The sequence below is a fragment of the Pogoniulus pusillus genome, chromosome 12 (genome assembly GCF_015220805.1).
Source record: "Pogoniulus pusillus isolate bPogPus1 chromosome 12, bPogPus1.pri, whole genome shotgun sequence".
NCBI classification, from domain to species: Eukaryota; Metazoa; Chordata; class Aves; order Piciformes; family Lybiidae; genus Pogoniulus; species Pogoniulus pusillus.
Window position 1 is genome coordinate 8,491,901 of NC_087275.1, and position 25,457 is coordinate 8,517,357.

Genomic DNA, 25,457 nt, shown 5'->3' on the forward strand with positions numbered 1-25,457 from the left:
GAGCAAGAAAGCTGCACTGAAAGGAGCTGGGAGAAGACAGACAGATGTGAAGCTCTGCCACCTTATGCACAAACTTTATGATGTTTTCTCATCGAAGTAAAACTGTAATATCTCCTAGAGAAATACTTTGTCATGCATAAAGAACACACAAGTGCTCTAATCATCCTTAATATGACAAGAACAGGATACCTCTAATCACTCTCTTCAGGCCCTCAATTCAGTGCTTGTGTAGGGCTCTGGAATTGTCAAGATCAAGAGAGTTTTATTGACAGACAGATAAATACAGGTCCTGCAGAGTGGAAATTCTATTACTGTCTAAGCTCTGTAGCACAGAATAATTGACAACTTCTATTTGTACACTTATGAAGCAAGTGTCTCTGGCTAACCAGGCCTGAGAAGCATCCTTAATAATGACTTACCAAAAAAAAAATGCAGTTTCACATCATCATTGCACAATGGGGACAACACTGGCTCGTTCATGCAGCTGAGAGATTGTGGAGTTTTAACAGTTCTGTTCTTGTTATAATTTAGTGTATTGTAAAACACTTGTACTGTAAATATGGGAAGCAATATTTCCTAGGAGGACTGCATTCAATAAATCCTGCTGCCCATGACAGGTTTGACTGCACAACACAACAAGTGCAGAGTCCTGCATGTGAGGAGGAATAATAAACTGCACAAGTACAGCTTGGGAGGTGATCTGCTGGAAAGCAGTCCTGTGGAGAGGGAGCTGGGGGTCCTGGTGGGTAACAAAGTTAACCATGGCACAGCAATGTGCCCTTGTGGCCAAGAAGGCCAATGGGACCCTGGGGTGCATTAGGAAGAGTGCATCCAGCAGATCAAGGGAGGTTCTCCTTCCCCTCTACTCTGCCCTGGTGAGACCTCATCTGGAATACTGCTCCCCAGTTGAAGAGGGACAGGGATCTGCTAGAGAGGGTCCAGCAGAGGGCTATGAGGATGATTAGGGGACAGGAGGGCATGGCTTATGAGGAGAGGCTGAGGGACCTGGGGCTTTTTAGTCTGGAAAAGAGAAGACTGAGAGGGGATTTGATAAATGTGTATCAATATCTGAGGGCTGGCCAGGATGGGAGGACAGGCTCTGCTCACTTGCTCCCTGTGATAGGACATGGAGCAATGGGTGTAAGTTGCAGTAAAAGAGGTTCTGCCTCAACACAAGGGGGAACTTCTTTACTGTAAGGGTCCCAGAGCACTGGAACAGGCTCCCCAGAGAGCTGGTGGGGTCTCCTTCTTTGGAGCCTTTCAAGGCCTGTCTGGCTGTGCTCCTCTGTGATCTGTGTTAGATAGTATTGTCCTGCTCTGGCAAGGGGTTGGACTCAATGATCTCCTTGGGTCCCTTCCAACCCCTAAAGTCCTGTGAACACTATTTTTTTTTCAGATTGTGATTAATACTAATGTGCTAAATTAACAAGGGCCACTAACAGAACAAAATCAGATAAAAGATGGGTAATATGAGCACCTCTCGTGTTACTGTGGGAGCTACATACATACATACTTGAAGGAACAGTGTAGCCCTACAGAAAGATACATGTACCATATCATTTTCTTTTCTTTACATCCTCTTCATTGTCCTCTTGTATCACTCTGTCACTGGGATAGCATGTGATTAAAGGGTTAAATGACCTACTGAAAGAACATGGAAAAGTAGTTTTTACTTGAGGTCAGGGTGAGAGAAGGAACCTGTGACTGTTGTAGAACCACAGCTCTCGCTCAGCATCTCTCCTGCACACATTTTTTACAGCCTTGAAATCCATTAGGAGATAAAGTCAGCACTCAGCAATGAACAGGTCCTGCATAAAGGTGAAAACCTGCACTGCCATCTTTCTGGGCCTAAGAGATGACTGTAACAACATTGTTATATGTTTGAATAAGGAGAAGGCAGCACTTTAAATACAGCTGGACAGAATGCCTGTATCTCAGAAGGCTCAGACTTCTTGCAGACAAACAAACTGCTGCCAATTTCGAAGCAGTTTGAAATAACTAGGAAATATGACCCTGTATGTGTAAATAAACACATCTAACAGGAAATGCTGCAAGAATCCCTTTCTCCTTCCCTGTCTGCAGCTGTTCCTGTTCTTAGCACCACTCTTCTCTACAACATCGTTAATTGCCAAAGCAATGCAAAGAATGCAACGGTTCAGGCGCTAATGAGATCTCACTGCTGCAAGAGGGAAAACATTTGGATCGAAAGCTCTCTTTGCCTTTAGGTTTTCCAACCTAAGCCTCACCAGTGCTGGCACAGAGCAGTATCAGGCGATACTGGACTCCTGTCAGGTGGAGTGTGAGAGTCTAAATCCTCTCTCTCGTTCATCAACACAGATAAAGATTGCATCGTCTCTCCCTAATCAACAAAGACAAAGATTGCCTTTGTTACCTTCAGGGACTCAGACTCAGTGCTTGGCCGAAAGCTCAGGGATGCAAATCAACAGCATCTTGGAAACTCCTGGACCTCAGCCTGGCTGGAATGCCCAGGATGCTTACATCTTACCTCAGCTACCCTGAAGAGAAAAGGCTTGTGTGTATCCAGAGCATGGACAGGAACAGCCAGGGAGGGGCGGAGGCCCTCTCCCCGGTGGCGCCGGACCCCTGTGAATGCATGAGAATACACAGGAAGATTTCCTGGGGAGCTGCACCTGGGAGCAGAAAACTGTATAAAAGGCAGGAGGAATGCCTGCCAGAGTGGGCACTTCTACCGGACCACCAAGGGTGCATTCCCACCAGACCACCAAGTGCCCTTCTACCAGACCACCAAGGGTGCACTTCCACCAGACTACCAAGGGTGCACTTCCACCAGACCACCAAGTGCCCTTCTACCAGACTACCAAGGGTGCACTTCCACCAGACCACCAAGTGCCCTTCTACCAGACTACCAAGGGTGCACTCCCACCAGATTACCAAGGGTGCACTTCCACCAGACCACCAAGTGCCCTTCTACCAGACTACCAAGGGTGCACTCCCACCAGACTATCGAGGGTGCACTTCCACCGGACCACCAAGGGTGCACTTCCACCAGACCACCAAGTGGACCTCCACCAGACTACCAGAGCTGCACCACCACCACCAGAAGAACTCCACAGAAGATCATCCCTGGGCCACGCACCTGTCTCTCTCCACCCCCATCTGCGGCTGAGGGTAATATGATCCCAGCTCTTTTCCTTCCCTGCTTCTTCTCCTCTTCTCCATCGTTCTCTTTACCTCTCTCTCTTCCCCTTCTCTCTCTCTCCCTCTGTTCTGTCCAACTTTATCCTTTAATAAATAGTTTTGTGGTGATCTATGGTCTCGTTTGCACCTTAATTTCACAACACAGAAATCCATAAGAACAGACCTTGCTCCTCTGGACAGGGATATTGTTAATCTCTGTTCTCTGGACCTTGACATACAGAAACCCTCAGCTGAGGTGTCAAGGAGCCGTCTGCGTTGCCTCGGCTGGTGCAGCACACACGCACCTGATCCGAAGGCTTGTTTGTGTTGGGCTTTCCTGAAATCCTCTTGGCGGTCTGTAGAGCTTATCCACTCCTGGGTTTGTCGTTGCCACTCTAGTGACGTCCTAGCTTGCCGGTCCAGGGAGCTCTTTGTTTCATCTACGTTCGGTGCATGCTGCCTCTCAAGAGAGCTTCCTTTCCTTTCTGCCGAGCCTCCGCGCTGGCCGGGGACTATCTGCTGCCTTAAACCCTGACCAGGGGGCGGGTCGGGTGGTGGTGGAAGATCTAAAAAATGTGAATAAGATTTAGATAAACTAATGTTTGCTTTTTTTTTTTCCCCCCAGTTGAAACAGAAGGTCTATTTGACGCTGAAAAGGAAAGAAAAAAAAACATCCCTTGGAAATGGCAGGAATCACTTCACCTGCTGACTTTAAAAGGAGGAAATTTCATGTTAATCAGCAATGTGGTTTTGACTTCTGCTAGTTTGTTTTTATCCAGGTCCCTGTGTTGCTAGTGCTACCTAACTTCTGTAAAGATCAATAGACTCTGAGCCCTGACTTCGATTTCGAAGCATGGGACTTATTTTGTTGGGTACACTCCAGCTGGCTCTTTTCAGTAACAGCAAGCAATTAAGAAAGGCTGTGAAAAACTGACCTGTGCCAGCAGACAACATTTTGGGCTTCACTTTCATCTTGAGTTTTAAACTCAAAACCTAAGCATATAACTGTGCTAGTTTGAGGCCAGCTGAAATATTCTAGGGAGAGGAACTAAATGATAGGCTGCGAGAAGCAAACAGTGGCGATGTCTACTTCACTTGTAGGCTTGCTGAGATGTATAAAAACAAGAACACAAAACATAGAGAACACAGTTGCAGTGGCTCTCTGCTGCAGCTGGTGCCTGTACTTTCCTCTCTAACTTGCTTTTTGTGTAACTAATCCTTCTGCTTTCTAACCTCCCTGACCTACTCAATCCTCCAAAATCACCTTGCACATAAGGCAAACTCTGGGATAAGGTAGAGGGGTAGAAAGGAGGTGGAAAGGTGTTTGGGAGCCCCTCCTGGGGACTCTGGTTTCTGGGAGGGCTGTTGTGTTTCTGCATTACTTTTTAACTTGTATATTTCTGTATATATTGTAAATACCTGCTAAGCTGTAAATATAACTTCATTCATTCAATTTCCAGAGCCACTGAGTCTAGTCTAAGTGATTTTTCTAAGTGTAGGGGTGCAGGTAACACCCAAACTATCACATCAGCAAAATCAGAAGTATGACCTATCTGCAACCAAATGCTGCAGCTGATATCTACATGTGCAACCAAATGCTACAGATGATATCTACACGTGCAACCAAATGCTGCAGCTGATATCTACATGTGCAACCAAATGCTGCAGCTGATATCTACACGTGCAACCAAATGCTGCAGCTGATATCTACACGTGCAACCAAATGCTGCAGCTGATATCTATTCTTTTTCATGGGCCTGCATGAGACTGTAAAGAATATGAAAACATGGTTTCTGGCAGGGCTGCTGTGTTTCTGCATTACTTTTTAACTTGTATATTTCTGTATAGAGCTGTAACTATCTGCTTGCATATTGCATATAAAGCTTCATTCCTTAATTGCCAAACAGCTGAGTCTAGTCTGGGTGATTTCATAAGTGTAGGGGGGTGGGTAAGACCCAATAACTTGATCAAAATGAATAAAATTCCACCAAAATTTTGGGAAAATTATCCATAAAGCCTAGTGTCATTGAAAAAGCCTCGAAATAGCTCATGTTTAAATGGAACTGCCAAACAACAGGTGAGCGTTTTGTCGAAGTCCAGTTTGAAAGTCCAGCCAAGAACGAGACACTTCCCAGACAAAAAGATGGCTGATCTTAAATGTATCAGTCTTGCAAATAAAACCAACTGAAATACAGTTTGAGCTGAACACTGAAAGATGTTTGCCTGGTCCCTAACAACTCCTGTCTTTTTCAAGTGTAACACTTGGGCTTCTAAGATGCTTCTAATATTGAAGCTCAAACTACTAATACATTTGTGGAGGCATAAGTACATTTTGTTTATTAGTCCCTGATGCAAGGCAGTTATAGAATCTGGATGATTATAATTCTAAAGGCAAGATTTTCATGTAAACTATATGACAGAATTAGAATAGCCCAGAAAAACCTTATTTAAAAAACAACTTACCAAAGAAAAAACAACAAAACCCACCCCCACCAAAACCAAGACACAGAACAAGGAATCCCCTTCAGTATTGTAATGAAAAAACCCTCTGTATCAAATATCATATGTGCAACATTTGTTGACAATTTTGGTTTAAGGTAATGTATAGCCCAAATAAATCTGTGCAGTCCCAGCAATCACTAAACTCATCCTAGCTTATGCTATATATGGGTCTGTCCTGCTTTCTAGTCATTTGCATCTTAGTGTTGTAAAGGTCTATCAAGGAATTGAACTTGCCTCAATAGCAGATGTGGAAAAGTAAACTTCTGCTTCAGTAAACCCCTCCCCTGCCTGCAAGAAAACCTGATGTTCATAACTCTAGATTTAAACTCACTTTATAAACTGGGGAGGAAGTCATTGAGGGGAATTTGTTTCAAAGTCTGCATTCCAGCTTTACACGATGCTACACAGACACTTCTTCATGTCCTTGCTGTTAAAGGTGATACCTATACCTCATAAATGGGGCAGAAATGCTTCTGAAGTTGCTGAGATGTCACTCCAGTCAGCATTGTCTCTTACAGATAAACGAGGACATGTGGGTTATTTGTGTCTACAAGGGACAGAAGTTGTAGCTAATGTTACTCTTTATGTTTGTTCACAGCTGAAGTGCTACATCCCAGACTAAGATATTTATCTTCTGTCTAGAACAGCCTTATAATAATCTGTCATTGGACTTTGTGCATGCTTTATGTGCAGCACTAATTTATTTGAGACATCTTTAGTTATGAATATAGATGTGACCTTTCATGACAATGACTATACTTGAGTTACTGTAGGTGGAAGCAGGAGGGTGTGGGAGCTTGCCAATGTCAAAATTGCTTTATAGTGTTGGATTCCAAAGTGGCATTTCTTATAATTGGTTTTATTGCAATCGTAACCAGTCAATGTATGGAACTACAACAATGACATCTGCTTATGCAGTCTGAAATGGAGATTACCAAAGTTGTGATTTATTAGCACTTTATGGAGAGGCACTAAATAATAAAACACAGTCTGCTAGTTTGAGCCTAGCTAGAATGTTTTGGTGAGAAGAATTAGGCTGTGAAAAGGAAACAATGGTGAGGTCTGCTTCACTCATAGGCTTGCTGAGATGTATAAGAACATAAATATAGGTAACAGAGATGCTCTCTGACTGGAGCTGCATGAACTTCTCTCTCTCTAACCCAACCTGCTGTCTGTGTGACTAATCTGCTTCCTAATTCCCCTGGCCAACCCTCCAAACTACCTTAAACATAAGGCAAGATCTTGGGTAAGGTTGAGGGGTAGGGGAAAGGTGGAAGGGCAGTTGAGAGCCCCTCCTGGGGACTCTGGTTTCTAGGAGGGCTGCTGTGTTTCTGTATGACTTTTTAACTTGTATATTTCTGTGTATAAATGTATACACTGTAAATATCTGCTTGTATATTGTGCTAAGCTGTAAATATAAAGCTTCATTCAATTTCCAGAGCCACTGAGTCTAGTCTGGGTGATTTGCCAAAGCATGGGGGGGGTGGGTAACACGCAAACCATCACACACAGTCACAACATGACATCTGACAGTACAATTTTCCTAGGTATTTCCCATTCAAGAAATGAAAAATAAGACAGAAAGAAAGAAAGAAAGAGAGGGAGAAAGAAAGAGAGGGAGAAAGAAAGAGAGGGAGAAAGAAAGAGAGGGAGAAAGAAAGAGAGGGAGAAAGAAAGAGAGGGAGAAAGAAAGGGAGGGAGGGAGGGAGGGAGGGAGGGAGGGAGGGAGGGAGGGAGGGAGGGAGGGAGGGAGGGAGGGAGGGAGGGAGGGAGGGAGGGAGGGAGGGAGGGAGGGAGGGAGAAAGAAGTTAAAATTACTGCAGTGTTACAGTTCTTAACATACAGTACCCTTATTCAGAAATTGCTGTCTAAGAGCTGCTACTAATTGGACACTAAGAAGGAAGGAAGACTTGTACTTAACTCGTACTGCATATTCTAGAGCTAGATGCAATTCCTGGAATTACTGTAGATTTATGCTGCTAATTACCCATCTGCAAAATGGGCATAATGATTGCCTTATGCACAGAAGTGAGATAAAAAAGAAACACCTCATGTTTTTAAAGTTCTTCAGGTATTCTAGACCTGGGGATGAGTTGAAATGAAAAAAAAAAATTCTTTGAAGGGAGCATCACACCATGCTAGAAGAATTACATGTGCTATGGAATTAATGTAAGATGGCTACAGACTCACTGAACTTCAGAAAACCTATCAAGCTGGGAGGTGATCTGCTGGAGAGCAGTCCTGTGGAGAGGGAGCTGGGGGTGCTGGTGGATAACAAAGTTAACCACGGCACAGCAATGTGCCCTTGTGGCCAAGAAGGCCAATGGGATCCTGGGGTGTATTAGGAGGAGTGTGTCCAGCAGATCAAGGGAGGTTCTCCTCCCCCACTACTCTGCCCTGGTGAGACCTCATCTGGAATACTGCCTTCAGTTTTGGGCTCCCCAGTTTAAGAGGGACAGGGATCTGCTGGAGAGGGTCCAGCAGGGGGCTATGAGAATGATTAGGGGACAGGAGGGCATGGCTCATGAGGAGAGGCTGAGGGACCTGGAGCTTTTGGCCTGGAAAAGAGAAGACTGAAAGGGGATTTGATAAATGCTTATACAAATATCTGTGAGCTGGCCAGAAGAAGTGGGACAGGCTCTGCTCACTTGCTCCCTGTGATAGGACAAGGAGCAATGGATGTAAGTTGCAGCAAAAGAGGTTCCACCTCAACACAAGGGGGAACTTCTTTACTGTAAGGGTCCCAGAGCACTGGAACAGGCTCCCCAGAGTGCTGGTGGGGTCTCCTTTGGAGACTTTCAAGGCCTGTCTGGCTGTGCTCCTCTGTGATCTGTGTTAGATAGTATTGTCCTGCTCTGGCAGGGGGTTGGACTCAATGATCTCCTTGGGTCCCTTCCAAGCCCTAAAGTCCTGTGATCCTGTGAACTGCATTAGACACATCTGAGATCTGTAAGAATGGTTACTAATTCTAGCCAACCATCACGTGACTAAACCATTTGTTTTTTCACCTTTTGCCTTGAATTTGATTGTCACAGTAACACCTACCTTTCCTTTCTAATAAAAGAAGCTGTAAGACACCTTTATTTGGAAACACAGTTTTTTAATTTGCTCTACAACTTAAATCCTGTAGTGTGAATCTTCTGTCTCAGGTAAATTACTAAACGTGCTCTGTTATCTAGACTGAGCAGATATAAAGACCCCATGTATCTGGAGTTGTGAGTTTTTCCCTCCAACACAACAGAGAACAGTCCTGCCTTCATACAATCATAGAATCAACCAGGTTAGAAGAATCCTAGAATCAACCAGGTTGGAAGAGACCTCCAAGATCATCCAGTCCAACCTAGCACCCAGCCCTATCCAGTCAACTAGACCATGGCACCAAGTGCCTTATCCAGTCTTTTCTTGAACACCTCCAAGATCATCCAGTCCAGCCTAGCACCCAGTCCTAGCCAATCATCTAGACCATGGCACTAAGTGCCTCATCCAAGCTTTTCTTGAACACCTCCAGACACAGTGACTCCACCACCTCCCTGGGCAGCCCATTCCAATGGCAAATCACTCTCTCTGTGAAGAACTTCCTCCTAGCATCCAGCCTCCTCTCGTCTCCTTTCACTTCCCAGCCAAATATATTCTTCTGTGACTGTGTACCTGCCTCCACACACACATACATGATAGCTACTAACTGCTACTAAAAGGGTAATAGAGATCAGATGTTTAGTAGTCTCAGTCCCTAATGGGCTTATTATCATGTACAGGCAAGCCAATTCATCCCATCATGTCAATGACTTCAGGGAAGTTTTGAACCTAGAAATATAGGGAATTCAGTAGAATTTTCAGTTCAGATATCCAGAGTGGTATCACTGATTGTCACTGTACTTCTAGGTTACATTTATTTTCCAGGTGCCAGATAAAGCCACTGAAAATTCACACTGAGTTAGTAACTTACTAGGCCAGAGGACTGCCATCCAGACTACCACTTGCAGCCTTTGATGGCAGGATTATCAAACCTCCAAGGTGATTTGTAAGTGCATTGATGGGGAGGAGATGATCTTATTGATTTAGTAATGGAGGGACTGTGATTAAGAAGCTGTAGGACATCAGAGTGCCTGGTAAGTGGCAGATGGCTGCTTGGGCTAGGATTACTCCAGCTCTCTTTTTGAAGGAAGAGCAGTAGCCAAATGGTTCAGGCCCCAGCCAAGTTTTGACATAGTCTCTTATCATTAACTGAAAAAGTAGCAGTGTACAGAACCTACAGGTATCAGTGACTTGTTTTCCTAAGAGTAATAATGACTGGGACATTTACTAAGTCTCTGAACCACCTTCTAGCATCAGAAATATACAGTGATTTACCTCAGAAAAAAATTATTTGTAATACATGATAGCAAATCAGCAGCTATCTTTATTGATGATCTGGACCAGTGGATTGAGTCCATCATCAGTAAGTTTGCAGATGACACCAAGCTATGAGCAGGTGCTGATCTGCTGGAGGGTAGGAGTGTCCTGCAGAGGGACCTTGACAGGCTGGATGCATGCACCTTCCAGTATCTGAAGGGGGCCTCCAAAAAAGATGGGGAGGGACTTCTTAGGCTCTCAGGGAGTGACAGGACTAGGAGGAATGGAGCAAAGCTGGAGGTGGGGAGATTCAGACTGGATGTGAGGAGGAACTTCTTCACCATGACAGTGGTAAGACCCTGGAATGGGTTGCCCAGGGAGGTGATTGAGGCCCCATGCCTGGAGATGTTTAAGGCCAGGCTGCATGAAGCTGTGGCCAGCCTGCACTAGGGTAGGGTATCCCTGCCCATGGCAGGCGGTTGGAACTAGATGATCCTTGTGGTCCTTTCCAACCCTGAATGATTCTATGAACAGACTAGTCTGGATTAGGACTCAAAATTGCTGGATCTATCCCAGATTCTCCTACTTGCTGTCTCTAATTGTATCTTGCCCAGAGTGGTATCCTCTTTCTTTGTAAAAGTCATTGCAATATTCCACACAAAGCATCCAGTTAAAAACTGTAACTTCTCTATACCAGAGATTCCTCAATTCAGTCTGTCTACATATATACACAGGTGGAATCAACAATCTTTAGCTTCCTTAATTGACCAAATTTTCTTTGCCAATGTCGCTGTGGCTCAGAGTTGCCGTTACAGTTCAACGATTCATATCCAGTAATAACTCAAGTGGAAAAAAGATATATGCAATGTGTTTGTTTGTTCCTGTGCTAAGACAAGATGTGAGAGTGTCCTCCAGTGAAAACAGAAGAGTTGTCTTTTAAAACAAACCTTAAAACCTGCTCTCTTTCACTGATTTAAAACAATGCCCTGTTTTGCGATGGAGTGACGCCCTGAAGAGTCACACCTCAATTGGTCTCGTGGCCTGAAGTGGAACCGCATTCATTTTCTGCTACCAGCATTGATCATTAAACAGTGACAGTACTCAGAAGTCAAGGGATTAAGATCCCACCGTACTGAATGCACTACAAACTCAAATGTACAGAGTTTGTGGTTCAAAAGGCCCATAGTTCAGGGTGACAGGCTACAGCATGCAGAAGAGTTAACATATGGCAGACAGAATCATAGAATCAACCAGGTTGGAAGAGACCTCCAAGATCAGCCAGTCCAACCTAGCACCCAGCCCTAGCCAGTCAACTAGACCATGGCACTAAGTGCCTCATCCAGGCTTTGCTTGAACACCTCCAAGGATGGTGACTCCACCACCTCCCTGGGCAGCCCATTCCAATGCCAATCACTCTCTCTGGCAAGAACTTCCTCCTAACATCCAGCCTATACTTCCCCTGGCACAACTTGAGACTGTCCTCTTGTTCTATTGCTGGTTGCCTGGGAGAAGAGACCAACCCCACCTGGCTACAAAGTTCCTTCAGGTAGTTATAGACAGCAATGAGGTCACCCCTGAGCCTCCTCCTCTCTGGGCTAAACAACCCCAGCTCCCTCAGCCTCTCCTCATAGGGTTTGTGACAGAGTATTGCCAGCACCACTATTCCCACAGCTCACAGTAACTGCCCTCCTAGACACATCTATTTAATGGATATATGTAGCAGGGAGGCCTGTGGAACATATCCAGAAAAGTAGGGCATTCATGTTTAAAACAATTCAGATCTATATGATTGGAGTCTAAGCTACTTTAGGCTGTTTACCCAAATAACATGGTAGTGAGGATGAACCAGACTGCATGAGACACCTTTAGTGAAGATTTTCCCTTCAGGAATCTGTACTCCACCTTCATCGTTTGACAAACAAGGAATCTGTCAGAGTATACTGCAAAATTAAACCTTATGAGGAGAGGCTAAGGGAGCTGAGGTTGTTTAGCCTGGAGAAGAGGAGGCTCAGGGGGGACCTCACTGATGTCTACAACTACCTGAAGGGAGGCTGTAGCCAGGTGGGGGGTGGCCTCTTCTCCCGGGCAACCAGCAATAGAACAAGGGGACACAGTCTCAAGTTGTGCCAGGGGAAGTATAAGGTGGATGTTAGGAGGAAGTTCTTCCCACAGAGAGAGTGATTGGCATTGGAATGGGCTGCCCAGGGAGGTGATGGAGTCACCGTCCCTGGAGGTGTTCAAGAAAAGCCTGGATGAGGCATTTAGTGCCATGGTCTAGTTGACTGGCTAGGGCTGGGTGCTAGGCTGGACTGGATGATCTTGGAGGTCTCTTCCAACCTGGTTGATTCTATGAGTCTATGTACACTTGATAACATGACTGAGAAGAGAGATCTGGTGGTTTTAGAGGCCGCGGTCTACCTTGCAAGCTGTTAATACATTTTATACATGTACCTAGAGTAATAAACAGCACATTATAAATAAACCAAACTAAATTAGTCTCAATCAAATCTATTTCTTACATTACCTGTCCAAAAAAGAAATCAGAGTTGGGCTTGATAATCCTTATGGGTCCTTTCCAACCTGAGATGTTCAATGAGTGTATGATCCTTATGTAATTTTTACTAGAATAAGGAGGATGTTTATACTAGCATCCAAACTTTTTCCCCCCCACACTTTCCCCATGCATTGGAAAATTTGGCAAACTGTAATTAAAAAGAGGGGATAATCATGGTCTAGTCTTGAGCTCTGTGGTAAAGGGTTGGACTTGATGATCTATGAGGTCTCTTCCAACCTTGGTGATACTGTGATCTCACTGGCATCACACCTACTACTGTGGTTCAGATAGTATTTTGAGAGCCGCCGAGGCAGGTAGGACAGCCTAGCTCCCAAAAGTGCCCCATTCTGAAGACTCCAAGAGAGGCCTGCATATGTCCTAATTGATTCCTTCAATTATTATTTACTATTTGTCTCCATCTCCTCCTCCCCTTTGATCATTCCAACACCTGCAGAGCCAAGGCCAAAGACCAGAAGAAATGAGGGGGAGGCAGCCAAGTGGCCACCTTCCTATCCACTATTTCTTAAAGAGTAACAGGCAGCAGTTAGATCTTTTGCCAAAATCAAGAGGTGGTAGACAAAGATAACAGGAGACTGAGCTGAGTCATTAGAAAAGCAGAACAGACATGCCTGAGATTTCCACATGGGAAGCAGTGGTCAGAGAGAAGTAAAGTCAAAGAGAGAAACAAGGTCAGCGGATGTCAGGAATGAAGCAGCATGGACAAGATGTAAGGAAGAATGATGAGAACAGCACTGCACACACGTATTGTTGTAGCTCTTGGATGGCTGTCAAAACCAGCACATCTCAGTGTCCTGCTCTACACTTGTCTTTGGGGTAGCACACTGCTGCTGCTGGTGGTGGCTACTTTCATTTCACGTAAAATTACCCAAAGGGCATTTTCAATGTCAAATCACATGCACCACAGCCATTTTTGGGTAATATTTATACTGAGAGCTAAGAAAAACTAAGAGATGCTAACATGCAGAGAGCAGAAAAGCAGAGTTGAAGAAAGGCTCCTGGAAGACTCATTTATACCAAGTTTCACACTGCTAGCGTTGCGATACTGCTCACGGTGCGATATTACAGTATCACAGTATCATCAGGGTTGGAGGAGACCTCACAGATCATCAAGTCCAACCCTTTACCACAGAGCTCAAGGCTAGACCATGGCACCAAGTGCCACGTCCAACCTTGCCTTTAACAGCTCCAGGGACGGCGACTCCACCACCTCCCCGGGCAGCCCATTCCAGTGTCCAATGACTCTCTCAGTGAAGAACTTTCTCCTCACCTCAAGCCTAAATCTCCCCTGGCGCAGCCTGAGGCTGTGTCCTCTTGTTCTGGTGCTGGCCACCTGAGAGAAGAGAGCAACCTCCTCCTGGCCACAACCACCCCTCAGGTAGTTGTAGACAGCAATAAGGTCACCCCTGAGCCTCCTCTTCTCCAGGCTAAACAGTCCCGGCTCCCTCAGCCTCTCCTCATAGGGCTTGTGCTCACGTGGCAACCCAGAGACCCCATTTCACCAACCAAATCATTCACTGTAATGCATCCCTTTAAAAGATTGCTCTACATTCTTGCACTCTGCACACCTGCTTGCTGCGGGTTATGGCGAGGGAGCTCAGCACCACACTTACCGTCTGTTATCCCCTCCCTGCGATAAGGCAAGGCGGGTTGGTCCAACCGTCCTCCCTTGTGTTTTTTAGCGGGCCTCGGCCTCTGACTCTGATTGACAGCCGCACTGGTGTTGCTGTCAGTAGAGAAAGGACTGCTCGGCCGAGGTCTCTGAGAGGAAGGATATACTTTGCCTAAAAAATAAGAGAAGCCAGATGAAACAAAATTGAATGTTATTGCCTTGAAATGAGCTGTTCTATTAATGTCTGTTCTGAAACATTAAATCTGGTCTAATTCTCAGAGGCAAACAAGCATCCCTTTGAGGTATCCACTGGTGACAACTGCTTTAAGACGCACCAGGACAAGCGAAGTGAAAAACTTGGCATTCTTTTGTCTTCAACTTTTATAATTAGAATCATTCCATCTGTTGTGATAAAACTACTGTATGCCATGTAACGCCTACCTGCTCTGTGTGCTGAGCAGATGTATCATAACAACTCCTCAGCCTCGAGCTGGGAAGGAAAACAGTATTTGCAATCAGACCAGATTTATCTCCTCCTGCCTTCCACCTTCGTGTTTGCTGAGCCAGATTCTCATTCTGCTGGTTCCCATATGCACTGTATATCTGGAGGAACTCCAGTGAGATAAACATAACTGATTCTGCAAACTCTGTAGCAGTACAGGTTTGTATACTTAAGGGCCCTTTTTCCTGAAGAAATAAAAATGAGGGGGATGTTTAAATGCTATCTTTTTCCTTATATTTTTCAGGATTTTCAAGTATTTTAAAAACCAACAACCCTAATGACTGAAACTCTGATTTTACTCTTCAGCTACATATATAGAGAGGGAAGGAGAAAGAAACTAATCAAGCTACATGATTTCTCTTTTAAAAGATATCTTTGATGCTGTTCTGTGGAGCAGATCATTAAAGCATCGTGCAGGAACCACAGCAGCACAGTTCACTTGCTACATTTACTTCCTCTTATTTTGATATTTTTATTCAGTTAATCCAGCTGTATCTGTACTTATCTCTTATGTCATTCTTGCCAAGTATTTGGGGTATGTCACCATTTTAATTCATTTAGAAGTGGTACATAAAGTTCTTACATGTTTTAATCCTATCTGCAGTGGAAAATGTCAGTCTAAGTGTTTCAGTGCTAACATAGGGTCTAGTTGATTGGACAGGGCTGGGTGCTAGGTTGGACTGGATGATCTTGGAGGTCTCTTCCAACCTGGCTGATTCTATGATAGGCCCAAAATAGTGTAAGATTTGATGGAAAGTGGCAAAATGCCTGTTTGCTGCTTTTCTGATCTCAAGCTAGCAAGGAGCTTTTTTATCTTCTAGGTAGCTTAGACTAGGGTGTACCCTGATGTGAGTTATGTTTGCTAGTAAAACCTTGCAACTGATACACTTCCAACACACCATCACGTATGACCTGACCTAGATACACCAAATTTGGAGCAGCATGCTACTCACTGCACTGTTTGAAGTATCCTCAGTGCAAAGAGGGCAAAACAGAAAAAAAATGAGCTATAAACTCTCTAAGATGAAGCTTCACATTGATTCATATCTGTTAGAATAACATCTCAGTATTTGACTTCAGAGATTTTCTGACTTGTATCAGGCTTGATTTTTGATCTTCTGGCTGATGTGCACCCTGAGGAGGACACTGCTCTTAGGCAGGCTTGCTTCCCAGCTGCATGTCACTGCCAACTACAGGAGGTTACCACATTTGAATGCCTCACGTGGACCTCCTCTAATTCTCTGCCAAAATAAGGCAAACTGAGCTTAGACAGTATAAGAAGTATGCCTTTTCTAACCTGTCTTATTTCAACTTAATTGGGTTACAGAACACCCACCCAAAGCAACTAAATCTGGAGCTGTGAGAAAGCAGTAATGTGTGTTTGGGGCAAGGCAGGAAACCCTGGCACAGCTGCTGCCAGACACAGACAAATGATCAATCCCTTGTTCCAAAGATAAGGATAAAATAGAAGATGAACATGGACAAAATATTAAAATTTCATTTTAAAATAATTTTAAAAAATCCTAGACCACTAGGGCAAAGAAAATCAGACAGGAGGCTGAAATTCAATCCTAGATCACAGCACATTGCTCAGATGTCTTGCAAAAATAAACTCACAAGATGCAAGTGCAACTAGTGAGTGTTGGACAATGATTTTTTACACTTACTCCCTTGACTAAAGAAATGTGACCATTCAGAATGTTGGTTTGAAACAGAAATAGACACCAAACATTCTCCCTCTTATAAATACATAGTGCTGACCTGAATCAGATGTGAGAAAAACCCAAATAATGTGCAATCTCCCAAAACACATTATTCAGGGTACTTAATAACTGATTACAGCATCTTGTATTTGTATGCAGCCCTTCCAGTAAGAATTGCTGAATCTGTAGTAGATTTATAGAGAAAGAAGAATCTACCAATCCTTAATTTAATTTGCCAAAGGTGTTAAAAAGGAAAACTTCATGGCAAATCATCAATGGAAACTGGAATCAAAGTATCTGGCAGGTGAGATGCTTTGCACCTGGATTCACTAGTGCCTCACAATTGGCAATCAAACACAGTCATGTGAGGCTACCAGGTTGGACTTAGCCTTTCATATCAGTGGGAACTGTTCTGAATGAGTGAAAATTAACTGTCCAGGGTGCAAAGGACTGGTGTCAGGACTCCATCCAGAGCAATGAACAAATGTAACACTGCTCCTTCTCCATTTTGCACAATGGGGAGTTTGCTGTGCTGCAGCACCACCACTAACAGACCTGTACAACTGACCCACTCTACCCTAAGAGGCATCATATGGCAATGAAACTGCAGTTAGCATTGGGAAGTTATTTCCATTGGCAAAGATTTTTGTGAGGAAAAGATGTTTAGCTGTGTGGTTTTGTTTCTTTTCCATTTTGCCTGGTAGCATTAAGAGGAAGGTAATAATCCTATCATTATAACAACCTCTGGACATTCTAATAGTCTGTCCCAGGAATTACATGCAAGTATTCAATGCATTTGTGATCTAATTAAGCTAGTAAACTATAAATATAACTGATGAGAGGGCCCTCATCCTTTCCTTGTAGTTTCCATTTACATATATACAATAAGAAATTATGCTCATTTGAAAGGCTCTACATGTTTGTATGTGCATTTACTTTTGTTATGTGTCTACTTGTTGTGGAAACTGTAGTTCTTAATGTCCTGATACAAGCAACATTAACTTGGGGTGAATCCTTGCCTTAGCTTTTACTAAGGCCAAGAACAACAAGGGAAAAAAAATCCCCAGAGCACTGGGGAGGATTTGCTGCTTTCACTCAAGATTGTTTAGGAGACTCTTCAAGCAAAACAGTATGTCCAAACTGGCAGTGAATGCGGACTTCCAGATGTGGAATCTGAATCACTCTGCTCAGCAGAAGGAATGAGGATGTCTCTGCCCATGGCAGGGGCTTGGAACTAGGTCATCTTGCAGGTCCCTTCCAACCCAAACCATTCTATGAATCAAATTAGTTTTTGTGTTGTTTTGCTTTGGGTTCTTTCAAATCATGAGACAGACTTATTCAGTCAATTTTCCACTAGTGTAAGAAGCAAGCGAGGGCTTGAGCTACTTTTAACAACAAAATAACTATCTTTTAAGGATGATGACATCTCTTCAAAGTCAATGGCAAAAATCCCAGTCACTTGAGAAAAGCTGTATCTGCTCACTCTGCAGTTTGTTGGTGAGTTTGTCATTGATTCTTTCCTTCATTCCTAACATTCCTAAAAGGCAGTGTTTGCCATGAAGTCATAGCATGCAGAAAGACTGCAGTTTTCAGCCCTAGATGGGAAGACATTTCTTACAAGTGCACACACATTTGACTTAAGAATAGACTTCACTGCAGACTAAAGTTTTAAATGGTAAGAACGTTATGGAAACTGTGGGCTGGAATTGGCTGAGAACACATAGGAAAAATCATACTATCTTAATCAATAATTAGTTATTTTTGATTTTTTGACAAAACTAAGAAAATCTAAGTACTTTTTTTTCCTAGAATATTTAAATCTAATTTTAACTCTTTGTTGATTTTTTTTTGGCTACAAATAAAACATGTGGTGCTTTAAAATGCCAGCAAAATTCACCTTTCATCAATTCATTTCAGAAGATTGGCTGCTTTCAAAACAAACAGTCACTTTGCACTTATTACATTTGACTTAGCAGATTCAGTTGTCATAAATAGAATTTAGTTTTACCCAAACAGATTGATTTATTGAATGAGGTATTTTTTAAATCAGTTATTAACAAGGTTTGTCAAACAGTTTGTATTGTTACTAATAAAAGCACATCGATTCACCCCATGCTTAGAAGAACTGCACAGTAAAATACATTTTTTTGCAAGAGATGCAACAGAAGAGTAGGGATGGAGATAATGGTTTAATCATGATGTTTGTCACTGTAAATGCAAATGATTGTGAGTAGAGTTTGGGAAAAAAATGAAATCATCAAAGACTGCGTGGCAGAATTAGTGATCTCTTCACTGAAATATTACATGAAGCATATGTCAGTAAATCTATAGCAGAGTCAGCACAAAGGGAAACTGCAGCAGACTGAAGGTGCAGATTAAAAGCTTGTGCTATTCACTACTTCAAATCACTAAAAATGAAATATAGTGCAAAGTTTCATTTAAAGTATACCGAGAAAAATATCTCCATCCGCCTTATTCCATGCATGTTAGACAAGAACGAGATGCCAATTCACTGAGAAGAGGAGAATAGGCAGAGACACCCTTCATGCACAAAGCATCAACTTGGAATCTACAAACCTGTTCTCGTCAGGCTGGTTCCATCCAGCCTAAAACCAGCTTTATCTGCTGCTGCAACCAGTGCTTGTGCAAAACTGCCGCTGGTAAAGATCGAGTCATCTGAGGAGCTACCTACACTAGATCTATGACTAGAAAAGTTACGGTCCTCATCAGACGCAGAACCCCATCCATTTACCATTGAACCTAAAAACAAATGTAGGGCTGTGTTGAGTTGTGCACATTTGACCATCTCAAGCTTAAAGACCCACTTAATATGCCCTTCCTCAACAGGAAACCCAAAATTCATTTGATAGAACTTGGTACAAAAGAGCAGTATTCATCTAACCCTTACAGACCCACTTAATATATCCCTGCAAAACAGGAGAAAACAGAGTTTATTTGATAGAACTTCATGTAAGAGAGCACTATCAGGGCTAAGTGGAATTTCCTTCACAGCTTGCTCCACGTTGCTTTGATCCTGTAAAGAAACAAAATGATACACATTCTCTACAAATGCAAAGAATCCGTTAGGAATTTCCCCAAAGTTAATACATTTGCCCTGAAATTTAAATGAATGTGATTATAATTTTTTTTTGGTTAGTATAAATTGATATTTTGCTTAATATTTGCAAAATGAATTCTTAATTTAGGACAGTACAAATATGTGTCTTGGCAGATACGACTGAAGTTGGACATGGGCTTCAAGAGCTATCCCTGGGCAAGACTGGTAATAACTAATTCTCGCATTCATCTTTAATGGCTTGAAGAAAGCTGACCTAAAGTAGTTTGTTCTAGTGGATTCAAGTTACTTAAAAAGCAAATTAAAAAACCCATTCCAATGCTCAAACGTATCAAATCTTCAAATTTAATGAGTCAGTTGCAAATACTGGCCTCATGGTGCCTTCTGTCTATGGATTACCACTCCTTCAGGAGAGGAAAATGGTAATAAAACCTTAAAAATGCAGTCATGAAAACAGGTAATAGGAAAAGCACATGGAAGAGATACAGAAAACTTATTGTAACTAAACTGTAAAAGAGCAAACTAGTGAAGGAAAGACTCATTTTATTTGCTCGTTACTCCTATTTTATCTTTTTGAAGTATGAAGCAGTCTGTACTGATCTCAAGTGCTGCCCCAACCAGACGGACTGCTTTGGAGGACTGCCCTACTGTGTGCCATTGCACTGCGCTGAATACACTGCTGGAAGGTGTCCAGAGAAGGGTGACAAAGCTGGTGAGGGGCCTGGAACACAAACCCTATGAGAAGAGGCTGAGGGAGCTGGGGGTGTTTAGCCTGGAGAAGAGGAGGCTGAGGGGGGACCTCTTTGCTGTCTACAACTACCTGAAGGGAGGCTGTAGCCAGGTGGAGGTTGGTCTCTTCTCCCAGGCAACCACCAATAGAACAAGGGGACACAGTATCAAAGTTGTACCGGGGGAACAATAGGCTGGATGTTAGGAGGAAACTGTTGCCAGAGAGAGTGATTTGCCATTGGAATGGGCTGCCCAGGGAGGTGGTGGAGTCACCATCCTTGGAGGTGTTGAAGAAAAGCCTGGCTGAGGCACTTAGTGCCATGGTCTAGATGACTGGCTAGGGCTGGGTGCTAGGTTGGCCTGGACAATCTTGGAGGTCTCTTGCAACCTGGTTGATTCTATGATTCTATATGTGCTGTTCTAGGACAGCACAGGTACCTTTCTTGAAACACCTGAAATCTGCTTTTTTGAAGCAGTGGCATGAATATATTGGGAGGGAGAAGACGGGAGAAGACGGGAGAAGACGGGAGAAGACGGGAGAAGACGGGAGAAGGCGGGAGAAGGCGGGAGAAGGCGGGAGAAGGCGGGAGAAGGCGGGAGAAGACGGGAGAAGACGGGAGAAGACGGGAGAAGACGGGAGAAGACGGGAGAAGACGGGAGAAGACGGGAGAAGAGAGAAAAAAGAAGATAAAAGAGGAGAGGAGAAAAAAGAAAAAGAACAGTGAAGCTATGTGAATCTTCAGAGAACTGTTTTTCAAAGATATGAGGACACATGTGGAGAGATACATCATGGCCATGACAGCTACTCAGTCAGCACAGCTCAGTTTATGCAAATGCACTTAAGATGAGTAGCTGTGGAAGTCACATTCTTCACAGCGTTTTTCTTTAATGCATGCTAGAGAAAGTGTTATTGCGTTCAAAACTGTGAACTAGGAAATCAATAACGACCTGATTATCAGTACCAAACTGATAGGCTAATTAACTAATGATACTGTCAACTACTAAAGATATCCTGAAAAAACGAATTCCTGAGTACAATAGATGAGTGCTGGAATTTGGTCCGTAGCGTGCTGCACCACAAAAGCCGAGATCAGCAGATTATTTTCTGATGCTGCACTGACCAAACCTTTTAATGTCAGCACAGTGGCAGGTTATAACAAAAGCCCATGTACTCCTAAGATACAAGAAAAGAAACCGAAGAGGTCTACGGAGGTCTGACAAGCAGAAAGTGTGTTCAGTGCAACAGGGAGTGACAGAGTTTGATTCTGCTTGCCAAGAGCACACATAAAATTGTTGTTTTCCAAACAGACTCGACCTGAAGCAGACAGATGTAAGGAAGCCTAGATAACAGCAAGGGAAGGCTGAAACTGAACTTGCTCTGCAAAGACAGTTTCTGAGCTAACATTCAAAGTGCGATAGGACATCAGAGAGAATGGAGAGTAAAAAGGCTTAGCAATGGTTACTGATGATGTATGAAAGGAGATACTATGATAAAACACTTCATGAAGATGTAAGAAAATGGAATGTTATAGCTGAGGACATTTTCAAACAACTGCTTATCGACATACTCTGCCAGACCTGTAAGAACAAGCTGAAACACAGAACTGTAACTAGACCTACAGATATCAGAGGACAATAATAGGGTGCTAACAATGTAATGTGTATCTTACTGCCTTCGAGGCCTGAGGGGTTTGTATGACACATTCTATTCCACACAGAAACATAGGAAGATATATACTGTACTGAATAGGTAGGCTTTTCAGTATCATAGGCAAAAGACTATGTATGTTTTAAAGGAGCTTGGGTTTAAGTTTCCATTTACTCACATTGCTCTCACCATTTGCTAACCAGTCACTTATGATAAGCTAGACCCACTCTCAATATTTGTCTAGTAAAAGTTGTTGGTTTTCTTTCACTCTTTGAAGGGCTGGACTCAAGTACACCCAGCCTAAAAATATATATAATTAAATCACATTTTAAGTATGCAAAAGCTCAGAACATGTGTGCCTATGCCTATTGTTCTACCACTCACAGATGAGCTGGGCTTTCCTAAGTATGGCTAAATTTCACTTATCACTAGAGTTCTGTTATTAGACTGCCTATTTTTCAGCCTAACCTTACAGGAAATGCCAGTTCCTGAATTCCTCTGCCTTCCCATGGACAGCAAACATTAGTAAGGCTGTGAATAGTGAGTGCACTTTGCCCACGGATTGCTTCCCCTTTCCCTCTCCTCCAGCAGCTGTATTAGAAGGGACCACCAGTCAGACTGGAAGCATATCTCAATTCTTGCAGCAGTGTGAGCTTTACTGAGATGCCAACACAGTTAACAACTAAACCAAGCAACGACCCTATCTGAAGCACTGCACCTAGCTCTGGAGCCCTAGCATAAGACAGATATGGACCTGCTCAGATAGGTCCAGAGGAGGGCCATGAAAATCATCCGAGGGCTGGAACATCTCCTCTATGAGGAAAGGCTGAGAGTTGGTGTTGTTTAGCCTGGAGAACAGTGGGCTCTGGGGATATCTTACTGCAGCCTTTCAATACTTAAAAGGGTCTTCTAAGACAGATGGAGAAAGACTTTTTACCAAGGCCTATAGTGACAGGATAAAAGACAATGGATTAAATTGAAAAATGCTAAGCTTAGTCTGGATATAAGGAAGATGTATTTTTATATGGAGGGTGATGCTGCACTGAAACAGGTGGCCCAGAGAAGTGCTGCATGCTCCGTCACTAGAAGTACTCAAAGTGAGGTTTCACAGAGCTTTGATCAACCTTGTCCCTGTGAGACATGGTGGTGGGATTGGATTAGATGCCTTTAAAGGCCACATCCAACTGCATCCACTCTGTAATTCAGTGAATCTTCTGCTTGCTGGAAGCAAAGACAAAACTCTTTATAACTGCTGAAGTGTGCTAGTTTGAAGCAGACTAGAATGTTTTGGTGAGAAGAACTAGATTACAGGCTGTGAAAGGAAAACAGTGGTGATGTCTACTTCCCTCATAGACTTGCTGAGATGTATAGGAAGAAGAAATAAAAACACAGATAACCACTCTCACTTGGGCTGCTGGCTGAGTTGCATCTTACTCTCTAACCTCACTCTCCATTTTGGACTAACCCACTTTGCTTCCTAACCCCCTGGCAGAAACTCCATTCTTCCTTGGGACTGGGGAAAGGTTGAGAGGGGTAGGGGGAAGGTGAAGGGGTGATTGAGAACCTCTCCTGGGGACTCAGGTTTCTGGGAGGAGAGTTGTGTTTCTGTAGTACCTTTTATCTCATATACCTCTGTATACATTGTAAATATCTGCTTGCATATTAAGCTAGCTGTAAATATAAGCTTCATTCATATTTCCAGAGCCAAATGAGTCTAGTCTGGGTGATTTCAAAAAAAGGGAGGGAGAGGAACACCCAAACCATCACAGTGAAGTCAGTAAAGCATCATGAGACATACAGAGCACCTACAACAGCCAAAGATGATATCTCTGTATTAAATCTAGCAGCTTCCTGAGCTATTAGGTTTCCCTGCATAAACAACTTTTTCACACCAAATGTGCAGCAGTAAAACTCTGGCTTGCTTTGCCCCTCAGAGGTGTGGATGTTGCCCAGAAGGCATGAGAGCGCTGGAGCTCAGCCCAAGTACCTCAGGCCACCAGGCAGCTGCGTTAACAGAGCACACATGGTGACTGCTTGTTTAAAGGCATCCACTGGCCTCTTGTTTTCCAAATCAGATGCACATTTGGATTTTTCTGCATAAATGCAGAGTAAGAGATGCTGACATCCCTTTCAGATCAACTGTGCATTTCGAAATGGAATGAAGCAGGCTTTTAGTGTCTCCTTTACATGCAGCTCACTACATGTTTTCCAAGAGCATATTTGAGTTTTTTACGCTTCCTGGCAACTGTAAATTTTACTCTTGCTGACAGCAGCAGTAAATGCCTTATGCAGAACAAAATCAACTCTGTGAAAAGTTGAACTCTGTTTTCTTGCTCCATAAAATATCTCTTTGGTGCTAATGCAAACAGAAACCCTTTTTCACTCCCAGGGAGAGGTAAGGGGAATAGAGGTGCTAGCTTCTTGTAGGCTGCATGCCACTGCTTTCAGGTGCATTTTTCAGACACTAAAGATGTTATTTTTATTGGTAAAGTGTATTCTTACTTAAAAAAACAACAGAATCTAGTGCAGTTGTGAAGTAAAAGCTGCTCACAAAAACACTAACACTTTGGTAAATCCCATCAGATACCTTTCTGCATGTACCAAACTCCATAGGCATGCTTAAAGTTCACAAATGATGTCACTGGCACTGGCACGTGTAAGCTTACATGCTTTGCTTAACAAGACCATTAAGCACATGCTAATATTAAGCCCCTGTTCCTGTGCAGGTTTCTTGATGGTAGACAGCTTATGTTTGTGAACTATAGATGGAGTCTCTGGGGACTGATGCTGCTTCAGCTAAAATTAGTTACAGAATTCTTTTACCACCCATACAGGAGAAAGACATTATCCTCTTTTGTATATATCAAAGAATCAACCAGGTTAGAAGAGACCTCCAAGAACGTCCAGCCCAACCTATCCACCAGCCCTATCCAGTCAACTAGACCATGGCACTAAGTGCCTCATCCAGGTTTTGCTTGAACACCTCCAAGGATGGTGACTCCACCACCTCCCTGGGCAGCCCATTCCAATGCCAATCACTCTCCCTGCAAGAACTTCCTCCTAACATCCAGCCTATACTTCCTCTGGCACAACTTGAGACTGTGTCCCCTTGTTCTGTTGCTGGTTGCCTGTCAGAAGAGACCAACCCCCACCTGGCTACAGCCTCCCTTCAGGTAGTTGTAGACAGCAAAGAGGTCGCCCCTGAGTCTGCTCTTCTCCAGGCTAAACAACCCCAGCTCCCTCAGCCTCTCCTCATAGGGTTTATGTTCCAGGCCCTTCACCAGCTTTGTCGCCCTTCTCTGGACACGTTCCAGCACCTCAACATCTCTCTTGAATTGAGGGGCCCAGAACTGGACACAGTACTCAAGGTGTGGCCTGACCAGTGTTGAGTACAGGGGAAGAATAACCTCCCTTGTCCTACTGGCCACACTGCTCCTGATACAGGCCAGGATGCCATTGGCTCTCTTGGCCACCTGGGCACACTGCTGGCTCATCTTCAGCTACTATCTACCAGTACCCCCAGGTCCCTTTCTTCCTGGCTGCTCTCCAGCCCCTCTCTCCCCAGCCTGTGGTACTGCTAGGGGTTCTCATGGCCAAAGTGCATAAACCTGCACTTGGCCTT

General features: G+C 43.6%; 1 protein-coding gene across 14 annotated transcripts in view; it reads right to left on the reverse strand.

Moving 5' to 3' along the window:
• Nucleotides 1–25,457, reverse strand: part of ROBO2 (roundabout guidance receptor 2) — a 1,176,697-nt gene that overhangs the window by 13,682 nt on the left and 1,137,558 nt on the right. For 8 of the 14 annotated variants that reach the window (XM_064152296.1, XM_064152297.1, XM_064152298.1 and 5 more), the window contains 3 exons: nucleotides 18,960–19,142; nucleotides 14,179–14,349; nucleotides 3,465–3,725 (listed from right to left, as the gene is read on the reverse strand). In XM_064152296.1, the coding sequence (XP_064008366.1) occupies nucleotides 3,465–3,725; nucleotides 14,179–14,349; nucleotides 18,960–19,142 (615 nt within the window). The remainder of the gene's footprint in view (nucleotides 1–3,464; nucleotides 3,726–14,178; nucleotides 14,350–18,959; nucleotides 19,143–25,457) is intronic. The other 6 variants (XM_064152307.1, XM_064152305.1, XM_064152306.1 and 3 more) reach the window with 3 other exon arrangements.